Raw genomic sequence first — 20,979 nt, 5'->3', positions numbered from 1 at the left:
AGCACCCATCTGCTTCTCCATACTTCCTTTTCTCCTTCTTCTCTGTCTCTCTCTTCCCCTCCTGTAGCCAAGGCTCCAGTGGAGCAAAGTTGGCCCAGATGCTGAGGCTGGCTCCATGGCCTCCACCTCAGACGCAAGAATGGCTCCACTTGCAAGGGAGCAGCAACACCCCAGATAGACAGAGCATCGCCCCCTGGTGGGCATGCTGGGTGGATCCTGGTCAGGCACATGCGGGATTCTTTCTCTCTGCCTCCCTGCTTCTCACTTCAGAAAAATACACACACACAAAAAGTCAACATGTATTTCTTCAGTTAAGGTGTAGTTAAATTCAATGTTACTTTTTTTATTATAAGAAATTCTCTTTCTAGAAAAATAAATAATAGAGAATACATACAGATATGTGGTAGGATATTAGGATGACACAGCTTGTAGAAAGAATGCCTCCTGCTCTTCTCACACTTATGCAGATAGAGGCTAAAACTCAAGTCAACCTCCTTTTCAATAATAGCTTGTACTATTTCAATATCCCCTAGTTTACCACCCCAAAATCCATCCTTAGAAAGACCACCAAAGTAGTATATGAACAATAAATCTTGGCCCTGGCCGGTTTGCTCAGCGGTAGAGCGTCAGCCTGGTGTGCGGGGACCCGGATTCGATTCCCGGCCAGGGCACATAGGAGAAGCGCCCATTTGCTTCTCCACCCCCACCCCTTCCTTCCTCTCTGTCTCTCTCTTCCCCTCCCCGCAGCCAAGGCTCCATTGGAGCAAAGATGGCCCCGGCGCTTGGGGATGGCTCCTTGGCCTCTGCCCCAGGCGCTAGAGTGGCTCTGGTCGCGGCAGAGCGACGCCCCCTGGTGGGCAGAGCATCGCCCCCTGGTGGGCAGAGCATCGCCCCTGGTGGGCGTGCCGGGTAGATTCCGGTGGGGCGCATGCGGGAGTCTGTCTGACTGTCTCTCCCCATTTCCAGCTTCAGAAAAATACAAAAAAAAACCCAAAAAACACCCAATAAATCTTGTTGATATCAATCTTCTTAATTACTTCAGTGATTCCATAGTGGGCAGGGTCAGTACACCTAACTCCCCCACCCCCTAGCTTCCTCACCCTTAGAGATGCAGCCATACAGCAATGTTCATATCTTAAAGTAGGTCTGTGCTCCTGGCTGCAGTTTATTAGACCAAAGATTCACACAGCTTGTGTGAGCCCTTTCTCTCCAGAAATTTGGAAGTGAGACCAAGAAAGATTAGCTGGTCTCTACCAGCTACTGGACTTATAACAGGTACACTTAACAAGTGAATTTGAAAGGTGCCCACATCTCCTTTGTGAGGCAGAGAAAGCTGTCCTGTTAGAAAACAAGAATGAAGCAGACACACAGAAAAGAACAGAAGTGTATGAAGGGGATATCTGAACAGCCTTGTTTCTATTTGTCTGTGTTTCTAAGGAATGATTGAAATCCTTACTTGAGTTTCATGAAACTACCTGAAATTTTCTAATAAACTCTCTCTTTGTGCTTAAGCCAGCCTGAATTGTATTGTTTTGTTTTGCTTTAATACTTGCAACTACAAAGTTTCCTCTCTTGGAAAGTACAATCTGCCTGACCTGTGGTGGCACAGTGGATAAAGCATTGACCTGGAATGCTACTACAATTTGATGCTTCCTACTCCCTCCCCCAAAACAAACAAAACAGAAAGAACAATCTCATATGATGCTCTTTATAACTAGTTCTTGCCTAATTCTGGTCCAGACTCACCTCCCACTATGTTAAGCTTATACTTGATTTTTCAATACTATCAACCAATGAATTCAGGAGATTTTGTGAACTATCCACACTCTCATATTATCATATTGTGTACATGCAGTTTCTTCTTCCTCTAATACTCATTCATCATTATCCAGCTGCCAAATAGTTACTCATTTTGGGGCATTCTATACCTACCATTTCCATTTCACTTTAGAACAATGGTTCTCAAAGTGTGCACCAGGGTGCACTGGTGTGCCTTAGAAGATTTCCAGGTGTGCCCTATGGTATTCCAGAGAAATATGTGCAGTTGGAGACCAAAAAACCAACAGGATTTTTAGAGTTTAGATTTTTGAGGGACAGAGGTGTGGGAAATTGGCTGTAAACTGACAGTCTGCCCAACCCCCCACTTCACTTGCCTGATTAGGTTGCAAAAGGCTGTTAAACTGTGGTGCTGGATTGTTTACACTACCCCCCATGTTCTCTGGAAAGACTGGAGGCAAGTTTATTTTATCCTTTGTTTGGTATAAAGTTAAGATGATATGTATGGTGGAAGTTTTCTGCAGTCAACACAATTAAGAGTAAAAACAGAGTAATTCTTCAATGTATTGATAAGGAAATGAGAATTTGCCTTTCAAATATCACTAGGACACATCAGGCTCATGTTTCTCATAAACACAGAGTGAAAACTTAACACATTTGCGCGAGAACCTGCCAAATTTACTAAATCTTATAAGAATATATCTATATATATAAAATGTTAACTTTTTTTAATCCCCTTTTTTTTACGAATTCTAAAAAGCATAACTCAAAAAATGTAATATAAAAATTTTTTTAATGTCAGAATAAATTTAATTTTGTAGTATTTATTTCATTTAATTATCATAAAACATGCTTGGACTTTATATATTTTTTAAATATTTGACTTAATTATAACATATTTCTCAGAAATTTGCATATAGTGCACCTCCAATTATTTGTAGGATTTTAAATGTGTCCTGACTTCAAAAAGTTTGAGAAACACTGCCTTAGAGACTCCCATTATTGTACATAATTTGTGGCAGAGAAATGATTTGCGTGACTTTCTTCTCACTATCCTATAATCTCCCAGATGGAAGCTATCTATTGTTTATATTTTTGGATTTCATTTTTACATTCCAAATTCAGATCACAAAGTATGTGCTGTTATGAATTCTTAATATATATTCATATTTTTCAACCTTTTAGAAGATAAGTTGTATGTTCAAAGAGCACAGTTGCTGAAGGCATTGGGAATTAATGGTATTGTTTTCTGGGACAAAAGAAATAAAATCTGAGGTCCTAAAGAGTCACAGTCTACATGGTATTAATACCTGCACATAGTAGTTTCGGTTGTTAGTCATGGGCCCACCACAAAAAGCTTCTTAAGCTGTTTTATCAATGTCTACTTTAAATTATATTTGATGTATTAAGTGGCAGGATACAACTGTTAACAGCAGCTTCCTGGGTCAGAGCCAAAAAATGCTGTGAAGGATGATTTGCCACTTCATAACTGCACTGGCCTGGACACAAGTGGGGATTGAACTAAGCAGGGACTAATCAGCCACTGTCTAGAGAGTTGACGCTGTGTCACCACAAGCTGAGAGGGCAGTCAGAGTAACAGGAGGACAGGTGTATATCTGAGCAGAATGGTCTCAGGAAAAAGGAAACTGCAGTGTGGTTATCAGAATCGAACAGTGAGGTTTGCCAGTCCCAGCAGGGGCGGGGAGCAGTGCCAGGAGAGCGGGCGATGAAGTGTCTCAGATGAAGGATGAAGAATGCTGTGAAGTAGGAGGATGACTGTACAGAACCCCTGGTTGGCCTGTCGTGCCTGGATTATGCATGTCCTGGTCTAATCACTCCTTATTTACACCTCTTCCTCAGGCTATCTATTTCTATCTTGAAACGGCCCCATTTTGGCAAAAAACAAGAAAGTGCTTTTAATTTTAAATAACTATAATAATTTTAAATAGCAATCAAAAGATTACCAAACTCTGGCCACAAACCAAACTACAGTCATCCTGGTTGGAAAGTTTATGGCACATCGCCATGATGCATTTCTGGGCTGTGCTTGTGTATTGTCCCAGAAGCCCTTCGAGGAAATCTCCTTAGTAGCTGTGGTTCAGGCAAGGCTCACTGTCTCCCCAGGCAACTCAGTGATGCATCCAGCTTCAACCCTTCCACTCCCACCAAATAACCTCAGTCTGGGTCAGACAGTTCTTTGGATTTAGACAGAACTTTCACGGAAAATCTCTCTTCATGAGTATGAGGGTCTGTTGGCTTTCTGTGCAATGGAGTAATGAAGGTAACAGAGGAAGAGAGACCTGAGCAACAGGAATTCCTTTCTCTAACCATGCCTTTTCAGTTATGGGAGGCAGTGAGTCCCATTTTTGCTCAGTTCACTGTGAATTTGGTCTGCACGTATTACTAAGAGTCCTGACAAATACAACCGCCTTCTCATTAAAGTGTCCAGCTTTCTACCTGCCCTATCTCATTACACCAGGCATAGGTCCACATTCAGTAGCTGTCTGCATGGGACAAATTAAAATTAGGTGATAGGCTGGATCTAAGGCTGGGCTAGCCTAGGACAGAGCCACTTATCATGACTACAGTGCCCCCAGTGTGCATAACCTTTAAGTTACCACGGCTGGAAATCAGTCACTAATGTGCTTATTCACTCATAAATCATATGCAGCAAATTTTAATAGCGGTAAGCAAAGAAGAATTAAAATTTAACATTAATTCTATTGACTTCTTACAAACTGAAGCATTCTGAATAGAATTGACCTTAACAGATATTGAGCTTAGACCCCAAGGCTTTAGAGGCCAAAGGGTTTTAGCCTTGGCATAGTAAAATGCACTGTTTTCTTTTGTTTTTCCTTTCTTTTTTTTTTTTTAATAATGGCATAATTGCTTTTTCTTATAGCAGTGAGAGATAAAACAGGGAAATTATATTTCAGTGTTAGCTTTAGGAGCATCAGGCAGGCTGACAGACCCTGCTTTCCAGGGAACACAGATATAGTCTATGTAACACCTCAGTTCAGTCCATTATCTGAGGAAGGCTGTGACCAGCTAGGACCCTCGTGGAGGTAGCGTGCATCTGGCCTTGAATGTCATCTTAAGCTAGTCTTGGACCCAGCCTCAGGTTCATGATAGCAATTTTGGCATTTGCTGTCCATTTCTTTCCCATTATCCCTGGTGCGTTTCCCATTCTTAACTTGAAATCTCTGGTTATAGCCCCGAGACCTTGCCTAGCGCAACTGCATTCTGCTGTCTATACTGTTTTTGGAACAACTTTCTTTAGATGGACTGATTGTCTGGAAGGATAATTTATCCTTCCACTTGGCCTAGAAAAATCTCAGGCTGCTGTAATATGTATGTCACACTTTGGAATTCATTGTGTATTGAATCAAGCTGAAGGACTGCGTATTTCCATGGCCACTGACTACAGTTCCACCCAGCTGCTCTCATAGTTTTCATGCCTATACTAAAACTGTTCTGCGTGCACCTGCATTCTTCATTCCCACCTTTCTATCATAAAATGGTCCAAGAAAACTGTACTTATCAGAGTTCTGAAATTAGCCCCATAGTCAATGAGCTGCTACTGGATGTACCTGGATGTACAAATATATAAGGGCAGTGCTAATTAGGAAGCTTTAGTTTAGAGTAATTAATTTGAGGGATCAAAGTAGCTCAATCCAGTGAATTAGAAGCAGTATGAGTTGGTAGCTTCCTGTATATGTTTTGAAAGAAGATCAGATAGGATTTTTTTTCTTTTTTTTAAATTAGAAAATTAACTTTAATAGGATGAAATTGATCAATAAGAGTACATAGGTTTGAGGTGAACATTTCTACAGCATTTGAGCTGTTGATTATGTTATATATCCTTCACTCAGTTAAATCATATTTCATCACCTTATATTTGTCCTTCTTTACACACTTCCTGCCACCCCACCCCCTCCCCATTCAACTAAGTCCCCTTCTCCCTCCCCCACATCCCCTTCCCCCTGGTAACCACTTCACTTTTATCTATGTCCATAAGTCTCAATATTATATCCAACCTATGTGTAAAATCATATCATTCTTAGCTTTTTTTGATTTACTTGTTTCACTCAGTATAATGTTCTCTAGATTCATCCATGTTGTCGAAATGTCACAATGTCATCTTTTCTTAATGGCTAAGTAGTATTCCATTGTATATATATATACTACATCTTTATCCAATCCACTATCGAGGGGCACTTTGGTTGTTTCCATGTCATTGCCACTGTGAATAATGCTGCAATGAACATTGGGGCACATGTTACTTTATGTACCAATACTTTTAAGTTTTTGAGGGATTGCTGGGTCATATGGCATTTCTATTCTCAATTTTTTGCAGAACCACCATACTTTCTTCCATAGTAATTGTACTAATTTGCATTCCCACCAGCAGTGAATGAGAGTTCCTTTTTCTCCACAGCCTCTCCAACACTTATTATTATCTGTCTTGTTGAGAATAGCCAACTATTCACTAACAGGTGTGATGTGGTATCTCATTGTAGTTTAGGTTTGCATTTCTCTAATAGCTAGAGAAGATCAGCATCTCTTCTTATACTTGTTGGCCATTTGTATGTCCTCTTGAGAGAAGTGTCTGTTCATGTCTTCTCCCCATTTTTTAATTGGGTCATTTGCTTGTTTATTGCTGAGCTTTGTAAGTTCTTTTTATATTTTGAATATTATCCCCTTATTGGAGCTGTTGTTTACCAATATAATCTCCCATTTAGTTGGCTGCTTATTTGTTTTGTTGCCAGTTTGTTTGTTGTTGTTTTCTGTGCAGAATCTTTTTAGTTTGATAAAGTCCCATTTATTTACTTTTGCCTTTACTTCCATTGCCTTTGGGGTCAAATTCATAAATTGTTCTCTATGGCAAAGGTCCATATAATTTCAGGTCTTATATTTAGGTCTTTGATCCATTTTGAATTCATTTTTGTACAATGGGACAAATTGTAGTCAAGTTTTATTCTTTTGCACATGGTTTTTCTATTTTCCCAGCACCGTTTATTGAAAAGAGGTTTCTTTTCTCCATTGTGTGTTTTTGGCTACTTTGTTCAAGATGATTTGTCCATATATATGTGGTTTTATTTCTGCATTCTCAGTTCTGTTCCATTGGTCTATATCTTTGTTTTTCTGCCAAAACCATGCTGTTTTGACTATCATGGCTCTATAATTTGAAGTCAAGTAGTGTGAAACCACTGGCTTCATTCTTTTTCCTTAGGATTGTTTGGCTATTTGGTGGTTGTTTTTTTTTATGGTTCCATAAAAACCTGGTAATTTTTTTTCTATTTCTTTAAAAAATGATATTGGGATTTTAATGAAGATTACATTAAATTTGTATATTGCTTTGAGTAAAGTGGTCATTTTAACTTTGTTAATCGGTCTGACCTGTGGTGGCGCAGTGGATAAAGCATTGACCTGGAAATGCTGAGGTCGCCGGTTCGAAACCCTGGGCTTGCCTGTTCAAGGCACATATGGGAGTTGATGCTTCCTGCTCCTCTCCCCTTCTCTCTCTCTCCCTCTCTCTCTCTCCTTTCTAAAATGAATAAAAAATAAAAAAACAAAGAAACAAACAAAAAAAAAACTTTGTTAATTCTTCCAATCCATGAACATGGAATATTTTTTATTTCACTGTGTCTTTTTCAATTTCTTTCAATAATATTTTCTACTTTTCAGTATATAGGTCCTTCACATTCTTTGTTAAGTTTATTCCTAGGTACTTTATATATTTTTTATTGCAATTGTAAAAGGAATTATTATTTTTCAATTTTTTTATTTTTGAGTTCATTTTCTGAAGTTTCATTGCTGGCAAATAGAAAAGCAGTAGAGCCAGACCTGTGGTGGTGCAGTGGATAAAAGTATCAACCTGGAATGCTGAGGTTGCTGGTTCAAAACCTTGGACCTGCCTGGTCAAGGTACATATGAAAGTTGATGCTTGCTGCTTCCCCCTTTCTCTACCTCTCTCTCCTATCTCTAAAATGAAAAGATTAAAAAAAAGTCTAGAAAAAAAGTAGACTTTTTTTTTTTTTTTTAAAGATTTTATTTATTTATTATAGAGAGGGGGGAGAGAGAGAGAGAGAGAGAAGGGGGGAGGAGCAGAAAGCATCAACTCCCATATGTGCCTTGACCAGGCAAGCCCAGGGTTTTGAACCGACAACCTCAGCATTTCCAGGTTGACACTTTATCCACTGCGCCACCACAGGTCAGGCCAAAAGTAGACTTTTTATATTGTTTTTGTATCTGTGACTTTACTGTATTAGTTTCTTGTTTCTAATAGTTTTTTGGTGGAGTCTTTGGGATTTTCTATATACAGGATCAAGTCATCTGCAAAAAATGATACCTTTACTTCTTCTTTCCCTATTCAAATGCCTTTTATTTGTTTCTCTTGCTTGATTGTTCTGGCTAAAACTTCTAGAACTATGTTGAATAAGAGTGGAGAGAGTGGGCAATTTTGTCTTGTTCTTGATTTTAGAGGAAAGCCTTTATTTTTTCACCATTTAGTATAATATTAGCTGATGGTTTGTCATACATGGCCTTTATTATATTAAGGTACTTACCTTCTATTCTGATTGTAGTGAGTTTTTTTTTTAAACATAAAGGGATGTTGTATCTTATTGAATACCTTTTATGCATCTATTGATAGGATCATATGATTCTTGTTCTTTGTTTTGTTGATGTGGTGTATTACCATATTTCTCATGTATAAGACGCAACATTTTTGAAAAATTTGGGGTCAAAAACCTGCATGAGTCTTATACAGTGGTTGTAGATTCTTTTTACTTGCATTTCTTGCTTTTTTGCACTTGTTTTTGCATTCATTGTTGAAGACAGTGATTCATCATCAGATACAGATGAGGACAAGCTAATGGATCAGAGTTTTGACAGTGATGAGGAGTTGTATGAATTTAATGATGAATAAAACTTGAATTCGATAACTTTATATAATATATTTTTTCAAATTTTGGGTTGAATTTATTATTCAACTTGATAGTATTTTGTTTAGGATCTTGGCATCTGTATTCATTAGAGATATTGGTCTGTAGTTTTCTTTTCTGTGTTGTCCTTGCCAGGATTTAGTATGAGGGTTGTGTTGGCCTCATAAAATGTGTTGGGGAGTATTGCCTCTTGTTCTATTTTAGAAGACTTTGAGAAGGATAGGTACTAAATCTTTTTTGAAAGTTTGGTAGAATTCACTAGTGTAACCATCTGGTCCTGGACTTCTGTTTATGGGGAGGTTTCTAATACTTGTTTCTACTTCCTCTCTATTAGTAAGTCTATTTAGATTTTCCACTTTTTATTTGTTCAGCCTAGAAAGATTGTCTAGTTCTAAGAATTTATCTATTTCCTCTAGGTTGTTAAATTTGGTGGTAAATAATCTTTCATAATATTCTACTATGATCTTTTGTATATCTATTATGTCTGTGGCAATTTCTCCTCTTTCATTTTGAATTTTGTTTATGTGTCTTTCCTCTTTTTTCCTTATTGAATCTAGTCAGCAGTTGGTCGATTTTATTGATCTTTTCAAGAACCAGCTCTTTGTTATATTAATTTTTTTCTATAGCTTTTTTGTTTTCTATTTCATTTAGTTCTGCTCTCCTTTTTACTATTTCCTTTCTTTTGCTCACTTTAGGTTGCCTTTGTTCTTTTTCTAGTTCCTGAAGGTGTGATGTTATGTTGTTTACTTGTTGTTTACTTGGGATCTCTCTTGTTTCTTGATATAAGCCTAAATAATATAAACTTTCATCTTATTACTGCTTTTGCAGCATTCCAGAAATTTTGACATGTCATGTCATTTTCATTTGTCTGTATATAGCTTTTCATCTCTGCTTTTATTTCTTCTTTGACTCAGTCAGTTTTTATAAGTATGTTGTTTAATTTCTACATTTTTGTGCATTTCTTTGCTTCCTTTTTACAGTTAAATTTTAATTTCAAAGCCTATGATCAGAAAATATGCTTGGTATAATTTCAATCTTCCTGAATTTGTTTATGTTAGTTTTATGGCCCAACATATGATCTATCCTTGAGAATGTTCCATGCATACTGGAGAAGAATATATAATTTGAAATTGTGGGATGAAATGTCCTATAAATGTCTATTATGTCCATTTGGTCCAGAGTGTCATTTAAGGCCGACATTTCTTTATTGGTTTTCTGTTTGGATAATCTATCTAAAGTTGTCAATGGTGTGTTAAATTCTCCAAGTATAATTGTGTTTTTGTCTGCTTCTATGTTTAGATCAGTTAGTAGATGCTTATATATTTTGGTGCTCCCTGGTTCGGTGCATACATATTAAAAAGTGTTAGGTCTTCTTGATACAATGTCACCTTTATCATTATGAAAGGTCCATCTTTTTCTCTGGTTACCTTTGTTGCCTTGAAGTCAGCATTGTTATATATGAGTATGGCTGCACCTGCTTTTCTTTGTATATTATTTGCTTGGGGAATTTTTTTCTAGCCTTTCACTTTGAGTCTACTTTTGTCCTTGCAGCTTAGATGTGTCTCTTGAAGGTAGCATATGGGTGGGTTTTGGTTTATGATCCAGTCTACTACTCTGTGCCTCATTATTGGTGAGTTCAGTCCATTTACATTTAGGGTAATTACTGACACTTGAGGATTTCCATGTGATTGAGATTTTTTCTGGAGATTTTTTCTTTTCTTTCTGAAATATGTCTCTGTCTTGTGTAGCCACAGTATTTTACTTCTTCTTCCTTGTTGGCATTTGAGAGTGGTATTGTTAAGAACCTTAACAAAAAACAACTAAAAAATTGAAAAATTAAAAAAAAATACAATAGTATAATTTTTTTAAAAAATTCTGATAAGTAAAAAAGAAAAACCACAGGAAAAAAAGATAGAAAGCAAAAAAAAAATTAAAGACAAAATACTCACAAAAAATAAGAATAAAAATTTTAAAAATGAAAAAAGAAAAAATGATATTAAAAAAAGGGAAGAAGGGATAATAAAAAGGAAAATAAATGTCAGCTTTGAGAAATTTTTTTCAGTAGGTGTCACTATATTACAATTTTTAGCTTTGTGAAGTTCCTAGGCTGTCCAGTTAGATGTTGCTGTTGCAATGATGTAGGCGGGACAGTAGTGTTGATGGATGGGGCATGTAATGAGGGTTTTTCAGCTCTAAAAATGGTGATCTCAGGCTTCCTGGCACTCCTTCTTACATCTCAACAGACCTAGAGACCAGATGTGGAGCACCTCTGTTCTTCAGGGGAGACAGCGGCTTTGGAGAGCTAGCTGTGGCGTTAGTCTCTGCTCATCTCCATACCGTGAGGTGAGGGGGGTGGGATCTGGGAGACTGGGAGACCCACTTTAGCTTTCTCTGTCTCTTTCAAGTGCCGGTTGCAGGCAGACCACAGGAGCACTGGCCATGACCTTGTACTCTTGCTGCTTTGGTTTATCTCCTCCTCTGCCCTTCTTTCTTACTACTCCTCACAGCAGAAAGAGACCAAGTCACTCCGAGTCTTGCCCTCCATACCTCTCAGACAAAATCCAGAGAGCCCAAGATTCCTTTCTCCCCATAGTCCAGAAGAGAAAGAAAAAACAAACAAACAAAAACAGTCAGTCCAGGTTTGTCTACTCTCATTTCCAAAGCCCATCGTGATTATGGTTTATCTTCTACAGCCCTTTGCACCCTGTTCTCACTTTAGTCCATTAGGTGAATGGATCTTTTAGGTGTGACTGCAAGCCCCATTGGGGTTTCTTTACTGCGCTATAATTGTTCAATTTGTTAAAATTTCAAGAGGAGAGATCAGGAGTATCTCTCACGACACCATTATTCTGACATCATTCCTACAGAATTTTCTAAAATGGATGTAAAGTGTTCTAGAAAGAGAAAAATCAAAGATGTTTCTAGGTTTTTGGCCTGAGTACCTGGAATGATAAGAGTTGCCATTATCCTACATGGAAGCAACTGAGGAAGGAGCAGATTTGGGGTGGGGAGAAGAAGTGCAAAGTTTAGGTAATGATATCTACTGTACCTCAGTGTAGAGATGTTGCATTATTCCAGACTCTTTAAGAACATCCTCACTTCTAATATCAGCTGCAAAGTTTTGGGTTTTTAAGACCACCTTCACTTTTGACACCATCTGGAATTTCAAGGGTACCCAAGATCACCTGAAACTTTGATAATTCACTTGAATAACTTATATAATGACTAACTGATGTTATACTCCATATTGTGATTTATAACAACAAAAGGATACAGATTAAGATTAGCCAAGAGAAAAGACACGTGGGACAAAGTCCAGAAGAGGTCCACATTTAGAGGTTCCAGTTGTCTTCTCCTAGTGGATTTGTGGACAGTATTCATTATGGAAGACAACAGTAAGTGACAATATACATGGAGTATTACCACCTAAGAAAGCTCACCTGAGTTTTACTGTCCAGAGTTTCTTCTGGTGCTCAGTCATGTAGATACGGCTGAGCACTGGCCTGGCTGACCAGGCCAGTCTCTAACCCCACCAGTGGTTGAAAACCTCATAACTCAACTCCTCAACCATAAATCACATTGTTTGACTATGCTGTGGCCCAAGGTACCCAGGTAACAAAGACATTCTTACCAGGCAGGACATTTCAAGGGCTTAGACATTACCTCCCAGGAGTCTCTAGCACAGGCCAAACTTCTTTATGGGTAAGGTTAATTTATTACTACACAGTTGTGAAATAGGAGAGTGCATTTAGGAGTCTAGATTTTGGGAAAGCTTTTTGGCAAAGAGATATAAATCTGGTAGTCATGAGCATATACATGGAGTATTAATTATGTTCTAAGCAGAAAGCAGAATTTACTTCGATGCTTGAAATGAAGAGATTTTGTTAGAGACCACTCAAAAGACTGCAAGCAGGGTTTGGGGAGTAAGCAGGGCTTATTGAGGCACACATACACCAGGCTTCTATGTTGTCCAAGTGAGAAGTAAGTATTTGAAACCCATGAGAAGGGTTAATATGTATCAGGTAGAATATTAAGTAATTCATGTTTATCAGCCCATTTGATTTTTTTCCTATATGTTAATAAACATAATTATCATAGTTTTACAGATAAGAGCACTAAAGTTTAGAAAACTTCAATACCTTTGTCTTTAGTTATTCAGTAGAATGCTAATAAGGTGTATGCAGACTGCCATGCCACTATGCGGCTCAGAAATTTGGCGACATAATATTGACCTTTCGGTTTCAGCATTTCTTCACAACTTACTTGCTAACGGTCACTCTGTAATTTCCTGCTAGTGACTTTCCCACCTAGGCCTTCCCAAGAGGCATCTGCTCTGCTAGATCAGTGCTGTAGTATTTGTGGTGCGAACTTTACAAATGGCAGTAGAGCAGAAATAACAAAAACATCACAGTCAGATTCTCCTGAGGAGAGAAGTCTGCAAAGAGGCAAATTATATTTCCCAGGGAAATAGAAGCAGAGCAGTGTGATGTGTGCTTGCATGTGTATGCATATGGGTATGATGTGTCAGAGTGAGTTTTCAGGATTTGAAGAGGAAACACTGTTTGAAGAGGAAAAATAGAGAATTGTAATGAGTGGCTTCACACTATAAATATGTACATTTTAAGAATATTTTCTGGAGACTGTATGTCAGAATTTCTATCTGGACTCCAATTATTTGAATGCATTACGGTTCAGGATTGAACCATATGGGTCCTGGCTTTGGTAGAGAGCATGATGCTTATGTGAGGCCTACACTGTATCATTTTCCATTTTGAAGCATAGGAAGGCTTTTCCATCAACAGGACAATACAATGGAGAGGATATGATGATACAAAAAGTAAGAGGGTATTTTAATGTAGGGCTGACCATGCCTAGCCCACCACCCCGGATCTAATCCCTCATTGAAGCATGCCCTTGAACACAGAATTAGTCTGAAATCATTCTCAACACAATATTTTCGGTAGCCATTGACAATCAATCGACCCTGGCATATCTATTGAAACTCATTTGCCACTTAGATGCCAATATATCAAGCTAAAGTGTTTCTTTTTTAAAACATATTTTGAATTTTAAGTTTCTTAGGCTCCAGAATAAAGTAAAAATACAGCATAACTCCCAAAGAGAGAAGGCAGTCCCTCTCTGGAAGGTCAGTTAGAACCTGAGGATTTTCCCAGGAGACCAGCCCTCTAATTTCACTTTACATAACTGGCTTTCTCTCTTTGAACAAGATGAAACAGCTTGGGAAGTTTCGCCTTCCTTTCCTCTTCTCCCTTCTTTTTCTAGATCCCAGTTTTCTTTATTTTCTTTATTTTATGGACTGAGGAAATATTGACCTATGCCCCAGAAGAGAAGAGCTCACAAAAATCTGGGGACAGAATTTTTTTTGCAGTGCCAATGTACCTCTCCTGTCAAAACCACTTTTTAAAATTTTCTCATGACAATCAACTTCCTTCTTTATATTTAGAGTTTTACCAAATATTACAATGTACAGAACTGGTAAACCTAATCTATCTAGCTTTCTTTAACACACTCTGTAGCAGAAATAAAACATTCTAAGAAAAATAACTTGAAATGTTATCCTTTCTCTACTGAAAAAAAGAGGGAGGGTGAGGAAACTGAATATAGATGAGTCATTTTTGTATCACTTATTATACAGTGCATTTTGGGCTGGGGGGAGGGAGGCTAGCCGGCACAAAGACCACATTAACTGAAATGATAAATAGGCCTGATGAATAAGCCAGGTGGCAAAGCTCTAGTTTGTGTAGCTGCCGAAATCAATACATGGGGAAGGGAGGAAACTTGGGACTCCCTTCCTGGGGCCAGGGGGAGGCTGGGCCTGTGGAGAGGTGGTGTGATTGATCTCTGTAGAAGAACTCGCCAGCTGGAGTGTGTGTAAATGGCTCCTTCTGGATTCTCCTTAAAAACTAAATTGATGGCAACTTTAGAAAAGAGCAGCTCAGACCTCCCTCCATCCCCTGTAAGCTTAAGATAAACCTTGATTTCAGCTACTGTAAAACGACTAAAAAAAAGTAAAAAGAACTTTAAGAAAATATACTCTCAGTGAGGGAATTAGAAGAAATAGAATGTTACTCGTCTACCAAAATAAAATGATAATTGCAATGCGCTGTTGTTCTTTGTTAGAAGATTTTTCAGGAACCCATCTGTGCAGATTGTTTCTTTTTCGTTATCATTACATCAACTAATTACATTAGGGAAAAGGGGACATTTTAATTAAAAGACTGTTTTAAGGAGTTATAATTCTACTTTTTCATTAAATAACTTTATTTCTTAAAGATGAAAAAAATTTTAATTACAATTGAAATTCAATATTATTTTGTATTCGTCTCAGGTATACAGCACCTTGGCTAGATAATATGCTGATAACTTAACCAGGTGCCAAATTTGTTAAAGTAAACCATTTTTCTGAAAATTGAATTTTTCTTTGAAAATTATTTGTATTAACTACATTTTCAACAAAATAGATTTTTCCCTTTTATTTTATCTAATAGATGGGTCCTTTTATTTCTCCATTTTGACCAAAGGGCCATAGGACAGGACTACATATAAACTATTACAAATATTTTGAGAGGCTTAACTTTTATCCTAAAAAGAATGGAAAAATAATTTCCATTTACAAAACATGCATATTTATTTCTCTCTGATGAATTTGATTAGGGTAATCTTTTCCAAATCTGACGTTTTTAGAACATGGTTAATTGCAGAGGGATATTAGGAGAGGGAAGGAGATCGACAGAGATCTGCAGAGGAAAATTTATAGCCAGCATTATAATTAAAAGATATTCCTCCTATTTAAGCATATTTCCCTATGGGTATAATCTCTCCACATACAGGGATGCCATCCAATAACTCATATTAATTAGGTGCATAAACATCTATTTTTTTTATATTTTGAATGCATTTTTTATTATGTCAACTCTCTCTACTCTTCCAAGGTGTTCTAGATAACAATTCAGGCAGGAATTTTTAGCTCAATGTTAGACAATGAGGAAGACAAAGAATCTGGAATGAAAATGTAGATTAAAAAAAGGAAATGACACCACAGGGCACATTACCAAATGCTTGGAAGTCAAGAGAGAAGTAAAAGCACCTGGTAGAGGAGATAATGGAAAGCCAGAATTTAAAAACTATGATGCTACTTTCAGTATCAAATAGCTCTCTGGATTTCTTCTCTCTGATAGAAATATTGAGTCACTTTTATTCCAAAAATTGGAAGGTGAAAAGCTTATAGGAACAGCTTTTGTATAAAAAAAATGCCTAAGTCAAAATGTATTTCATGCAGTTGAAGACCAGATACATACTATCATTCCAATCATGGTATTTATCAATGCAACAATGTCTGGCACATAGTAGACATGCAGTAAATTTATGTTGAGTAAATGAATGAAGGCAACATTTCCTTAAATCCCTAAGTAGGATATGGCAGTTCCTAGAAGCAGCAGTTATTTTCTTAGCTTTTCAATATTATTCCCTTGGAAAGCTGGCAAACTGAAATCTGTTACCTTGATGCCAGCAGGGATGTGTATGTGTGAAGAGAATAAGTAAGCATTTATTGTATCTGATGGCTCAAGGGGCTATCCACATGCACTCTTAAGAGACTTGAAAATACTTGGCAATATTTATACTGAGGGTGAACTTCACAAATACTATTTATAGTTTTTTATAATATAGTTATAATTTTGAGTCAGTTGAGCTTTTCAACATAAAACTATGGGCTAATTTGTTACTATATAGCTCTTCTCCTCTTTAATAAGTTCATCTCTAAAAATTTCATTATAATTTTGCTGTTAGGTTTTCAATCAAATTAGTGTCACCTTCCAAGAGTAGATTTAAAAATCAGTGAATTAAAAACAAACAAACCTCTATATTCTTCCTATTTTTAAGATGCCAAAATAACAATGACAACTGCCCCTTATTAAGAATGTAATATTTGCAATTTACTCTTTTTGGTGTTTTATATATTAATACACAGATGGTTTTACCCTGCTATAGGGAAAAGGAAAACAAAGAGCTATATAATGCCTTGTACAAAGTCACATAGATCATAGATTCTTGAAGTGAGATTCAAATCTAACAACCAGGCTATTTCTATTATGAAAGGCTAAATCTCCCAAATTTGCACTTAATTTTCACAAAATCTTATGAGTTAAGGAAGTCAAGGGTAGCTTTCTTTTCTTTATTCAGTTAAGGTTGGTATCAATCAGTCTGTGTTTACATAAATAATTTGTTAGAATAATAAAAATTTACAGCTAAGGAAAATTTAGAGATAATCCAAGTTAGTAATTTTTAGATGTTTTTGTTTTAATACTACTTTACATTTGTGAGGATATCTAAAAGCACTTGTAATATATATATATATATATATATATATATTGATATCATATTAGTAATAAAAATTATAATATTCAAAATACTTATTTGTGTGTGTGTGTGTGTGTGTGTATTTTTCTAACATGCGAAGCAGGGAGGCAGAAAGACAGACTCCTGCATGCGCCTGACCAGGACCACCCGGCAAGCCTACCAGGGGATGATGCTCTGCCCATCTGGGCCGTTGCTCTGTTGTAACCCTTCTAGCACCTGAAGCAAAGGCCGTGGAGCCATCCTCAGTATCCGAGCCAACTTTATTACAATGGAGCCTTGGCTGCAGGAGGGGAAGAGAGAGAGAGAGAGAGAGAGAGAGAGAAGAGAGAGAAGAGAGAGAGAGAGAGAGAGAGAGAGAGAGAAGAGAGAGAGAGAGAAAGAAAATAAAGGGAAAGGTGGAGAAGCAGATGGGCGCTTCTCCTGTATGCCCTGGCTGGGAATTGAACCAAGGACTTCCACATGCCGGGCCGATGCTCTACCACTGAGCCCACTGGCCAGGGCCTGAAATAGGAATATTAAATGGTCACACTATCTAATGAACATATACATGGTCAAGATAATCAGGCATTTTAGTGAGTATATTTTGTGATTCTATGATCCACTCCAAATTTTCTCTAATATTGTTTGTTGTTGTTTTTTATATTTTTTTATTAAAGGTCTCATTCGTTTGCAAGAGCTTATCAAAGCTCCATCAAGATACAATCTTCGACTTAAAATTCGTCAACTACCTGCTGATACAAAGGATGCAAAACCCTTACTAAAAGAAATGAAAAGAGGCAAAGAGTTCCATGTAATCTTTGACTGTAGTCATGAAATGGCAGCAGGCATTTTGAAACAGGTAATCTATAAATTACTTAATTCTTAGTTTCTTTCAAAATTTGCATTTAAAGTATGGCTTTTTGGTTTTCAAATTAAAGGGTTATTGTTTATACTGTCAGTTAAAATAAAAAGCCAAAGAATTCAACTAGATGTAATTTTCTGATAAAATGTCTGACAATTGCTTTTAATTAATTGTTTTACAACAAAAGTTATGTAAACATAGATGATATTCAAACAAATTGTAGTTTGTAGGTTATTTTAAGTGACTATAATATTCTTTATTAATGCTAATATTGATTAATGAGTTAGATTTTTGTTTGGAACTAAAATAAAGGAAGAAACTAACAATCAACAGTTCAGCAGCTCAACCATTAAAATTATCCAGTGGGAAAAAGAGAAAAAAGATTTTCTATTTAGCTGGCATCTACCATGAGATGCCTTACACATCCGATCTCACTTAATCATCACCACAACCAAAAGAAGTAGGGACTATCTCTACTTTCTACTTTACAGACAAAGAGAATGAGTCTCAGAAAGATTGAATAACTTGGCCAATGCCCAACAGCATGGAAGTAGCAGAGAGATGCATCTCTCACCAACTAATGTCAAGAAATAAAACTGAAGGAATGAATGAATAAGAAAAAAAAAAACAAAGAAAAACTCATAGACACAGATAACATGCATATTTATTTCTCTCTGATAAATTTGATTAGGGTAATCTTTTCCAAATCTGACATTTTTAGAACATGGTTAATTGCAGAGGGATATTGGGAGAGGAAAGGAGATTGACAGATAACAGTGTAGTGCTTACCAGTGGGAAGGGAGGTAAGAGGGCAGGCAAAGGTAAAGGGGGTCTAGTATATGTGATAGAAGAGTTGACTTTGGGTGGTAAACACACAATGCCATATACAGATGTTGTATCATAGAATTGTACACTTGAAACCCAAATAATTTTACTAACCTCTATCACCCCAATAAATTTAATTAAAAAAATTCCTTCCAGAATAAGCACTGCCTACTTAAAAATATAATACTAAATTAATTGAATGAAATAACTTATGGCAGTAAGACTTCTTAATATTTTTTAGCACTATTCAGACCTAACAGTACATTTGAAAACAGCAATTACTTTTAGCTCGTAACTGACAGATGAGGGAGTTAATGTCTGGGGTTAAATAGCTAGTACAAGGCCACATACTTACAGTGTAGTAAAGCGTGAATTTGAGCACGAGTCTTTGGACTTTGCTTTTTTAAGATCATTATGTACACTGGCTAACAACACAGTGGTTTAGGATTATCCAACTGTCTTGAAAACTTTAATGTCTAGGATAAAATTTCACTACTGCTGAGTGATGCAGATTCAGATGTCAAGTTATATTCTGTAAAATTATACCCCATAAAATATAACTCCCAACAGTAAGTGTCTGTTATAACATGGTTATTTTATTAAACAGATGTTTGTCCAGCCTCCCAATATGAATGTTGGTTTCACTGCAGTAAAATGTTTAATTGGATTTGAAAAATTGCTCTAGTGTTAGATTTGGGTAATAAAGCATATGAGAGTTTTTTTGTTTTGATTTTGTAATAAATTTTGTAAAAAATTATGCAATAAACACTAAAATCCAGAGTAGGGATTTTTCATTTAAATCCAACACAGTCCTTGATCACATTAAGAATACACTGACATGGCCCTGACCAGTTGGCTCAGTGGTAGAGCGTCCGCCTGGAGTGTGGAAGTTCCAAGTTTGATTCCTGGTCAGGGCACACAGGAGAAGCGCCCATCTGCTTCTCCACCCCTCCCCCTCTTCTTCCTCTCTGTCTCTCTCTTCCCCTCCTGCAACTAAGGCTCCATTGGAGCAAAGTTGGCCCGGGTGCTGAGGATGGCTCCATGGCCTCCACCTCAGGTGCTAGAATGGCTCTGTTTGCAGCGGAGCAACAGCCCAGATGGGCCAAGCATTGCCCCCTGGTGGGCATGCCGGGCAGATTTTGGTCGGCTGCATGTGGGAGTCTGTCTCTCTGCTGTTCCCCCCCTTCTCACTTTGGAAAAATACAAAAAAGGAAAAAGAAAAAATATACGGACATGGATAGTAGACTTCTTTATGCTTGGAGTGAATTAGCACTCAGCTGTTTGTCAGTGACAGAACTTTGGTAGGCTTTTTCTAGTCTTCCAACTAATATGTAAATAATCAGTTGTCTTGTCCCTAGAATAACTATTTCTGACTTATTTTCCTATCTGCAAGGTGAGAGAACCCATATCTTTTCATAGTTTTTCCATTCTGCCTTCTCTTTGATTCATTCATTATTTTGTACTTGTTTTCATATGTGTAGTCTGACCTAGAAATATAATATTAATAAATATTTATTCTAAAATATATCCATCAGGATACACACAGAATTATAACAATATTTAATATATATATATAACAAGAAAAAAATGTATAATTATAACAAGATTAGTAAATGAAAAATTAGAGGAATAATAAATGAGTTTATAAAAATTAAGAAGTAACATTATTACACAGAATGTATACTTTTAGGTACTATAACACTGGTAGACCACATATATCAATATATTATAGTATTTGTGTTTTTAGCTTACTCTCTTCCAGAGATTTGTCTCTTGTTTGTATCTCAGTTATTCTAGAAACCAATTCAAGAAGAAAGCAAATAGTTTGCGTACTTTTTGAATAACTGTGGTGATTTACATCTGTTTCTTTAAGGTCGGGGAAATGTCTCTAAAGTACAAAAAGAACTCCTGTTGGCATTGCACTTTGCAGCACATTTTCCCTAATTGAGTAATACCTTTCATCAAAATAAAATGGTGTTCCTCATTAGAGTACTTGTTGTGGATACATTACAAATATAAAGAACTAAGATGTGCTGTCTCTGTTTTTTGTGTCAAATGAAATGTTACCTTTAATATGCAAAGCAATAAGCTTTACAATTGCAAACATTCCACTTATAGCTTTTCTATCAAGAGAATTAGTTCTGAAATTTCTGTAGAAACCACTAATCTTCTTTAACTAAGGAGAAAAGATTTAGTTTGACCCTTAATATT

General features: G+C 36.9%; 1 protein-coding gene across 4 annotated transcripts in view; it reads left to right on the top strand.

The window, feature by feature from the left end:
• Positions 1-20,979, top strand: part of GRIK2 (glutamate ionotropic receptor kainate type subunit 2) — a 681,135-nt gene that overhangs the window by 261,737 nt on the left and 398,419 nt on the right. For all 4 annotated transcript variants that reach the window (XM_066358812.1, XM_066358814.1, XM_066358813.1 and 1 more), the window contains one exon: positions 17,759-17,940. In XM_066358812.1, coding sequence (XP_066214909.1) covers positions 17,759-17,940 — 182 coding nt within the window. The remainder of the gene's footprint in view (positions 1-17,758; positions 17,941-20,979) is intronic.

The sequence above is a fragment of the Saccopteryx leptura genome, chromosome 1 (assembly GCF_036850995.1).
Source record: "Saccopteryx leptura isolate mSacLep1 chromosome 1, mSacLep1_pri_phased_curated, whole genome shotgun sequence".
In the NCBI taxonomy this organism is placed as follows: domain Eukaryota; kingdom Metazoa; phylum Chordata; class Mammalia; order Chiroptera; family Emballonuridae; genus Saccopteryx; species Saccopteryx leptura.
This window is presented reverse-complemented; position numbering and strand designations above follow the sequence as displayed.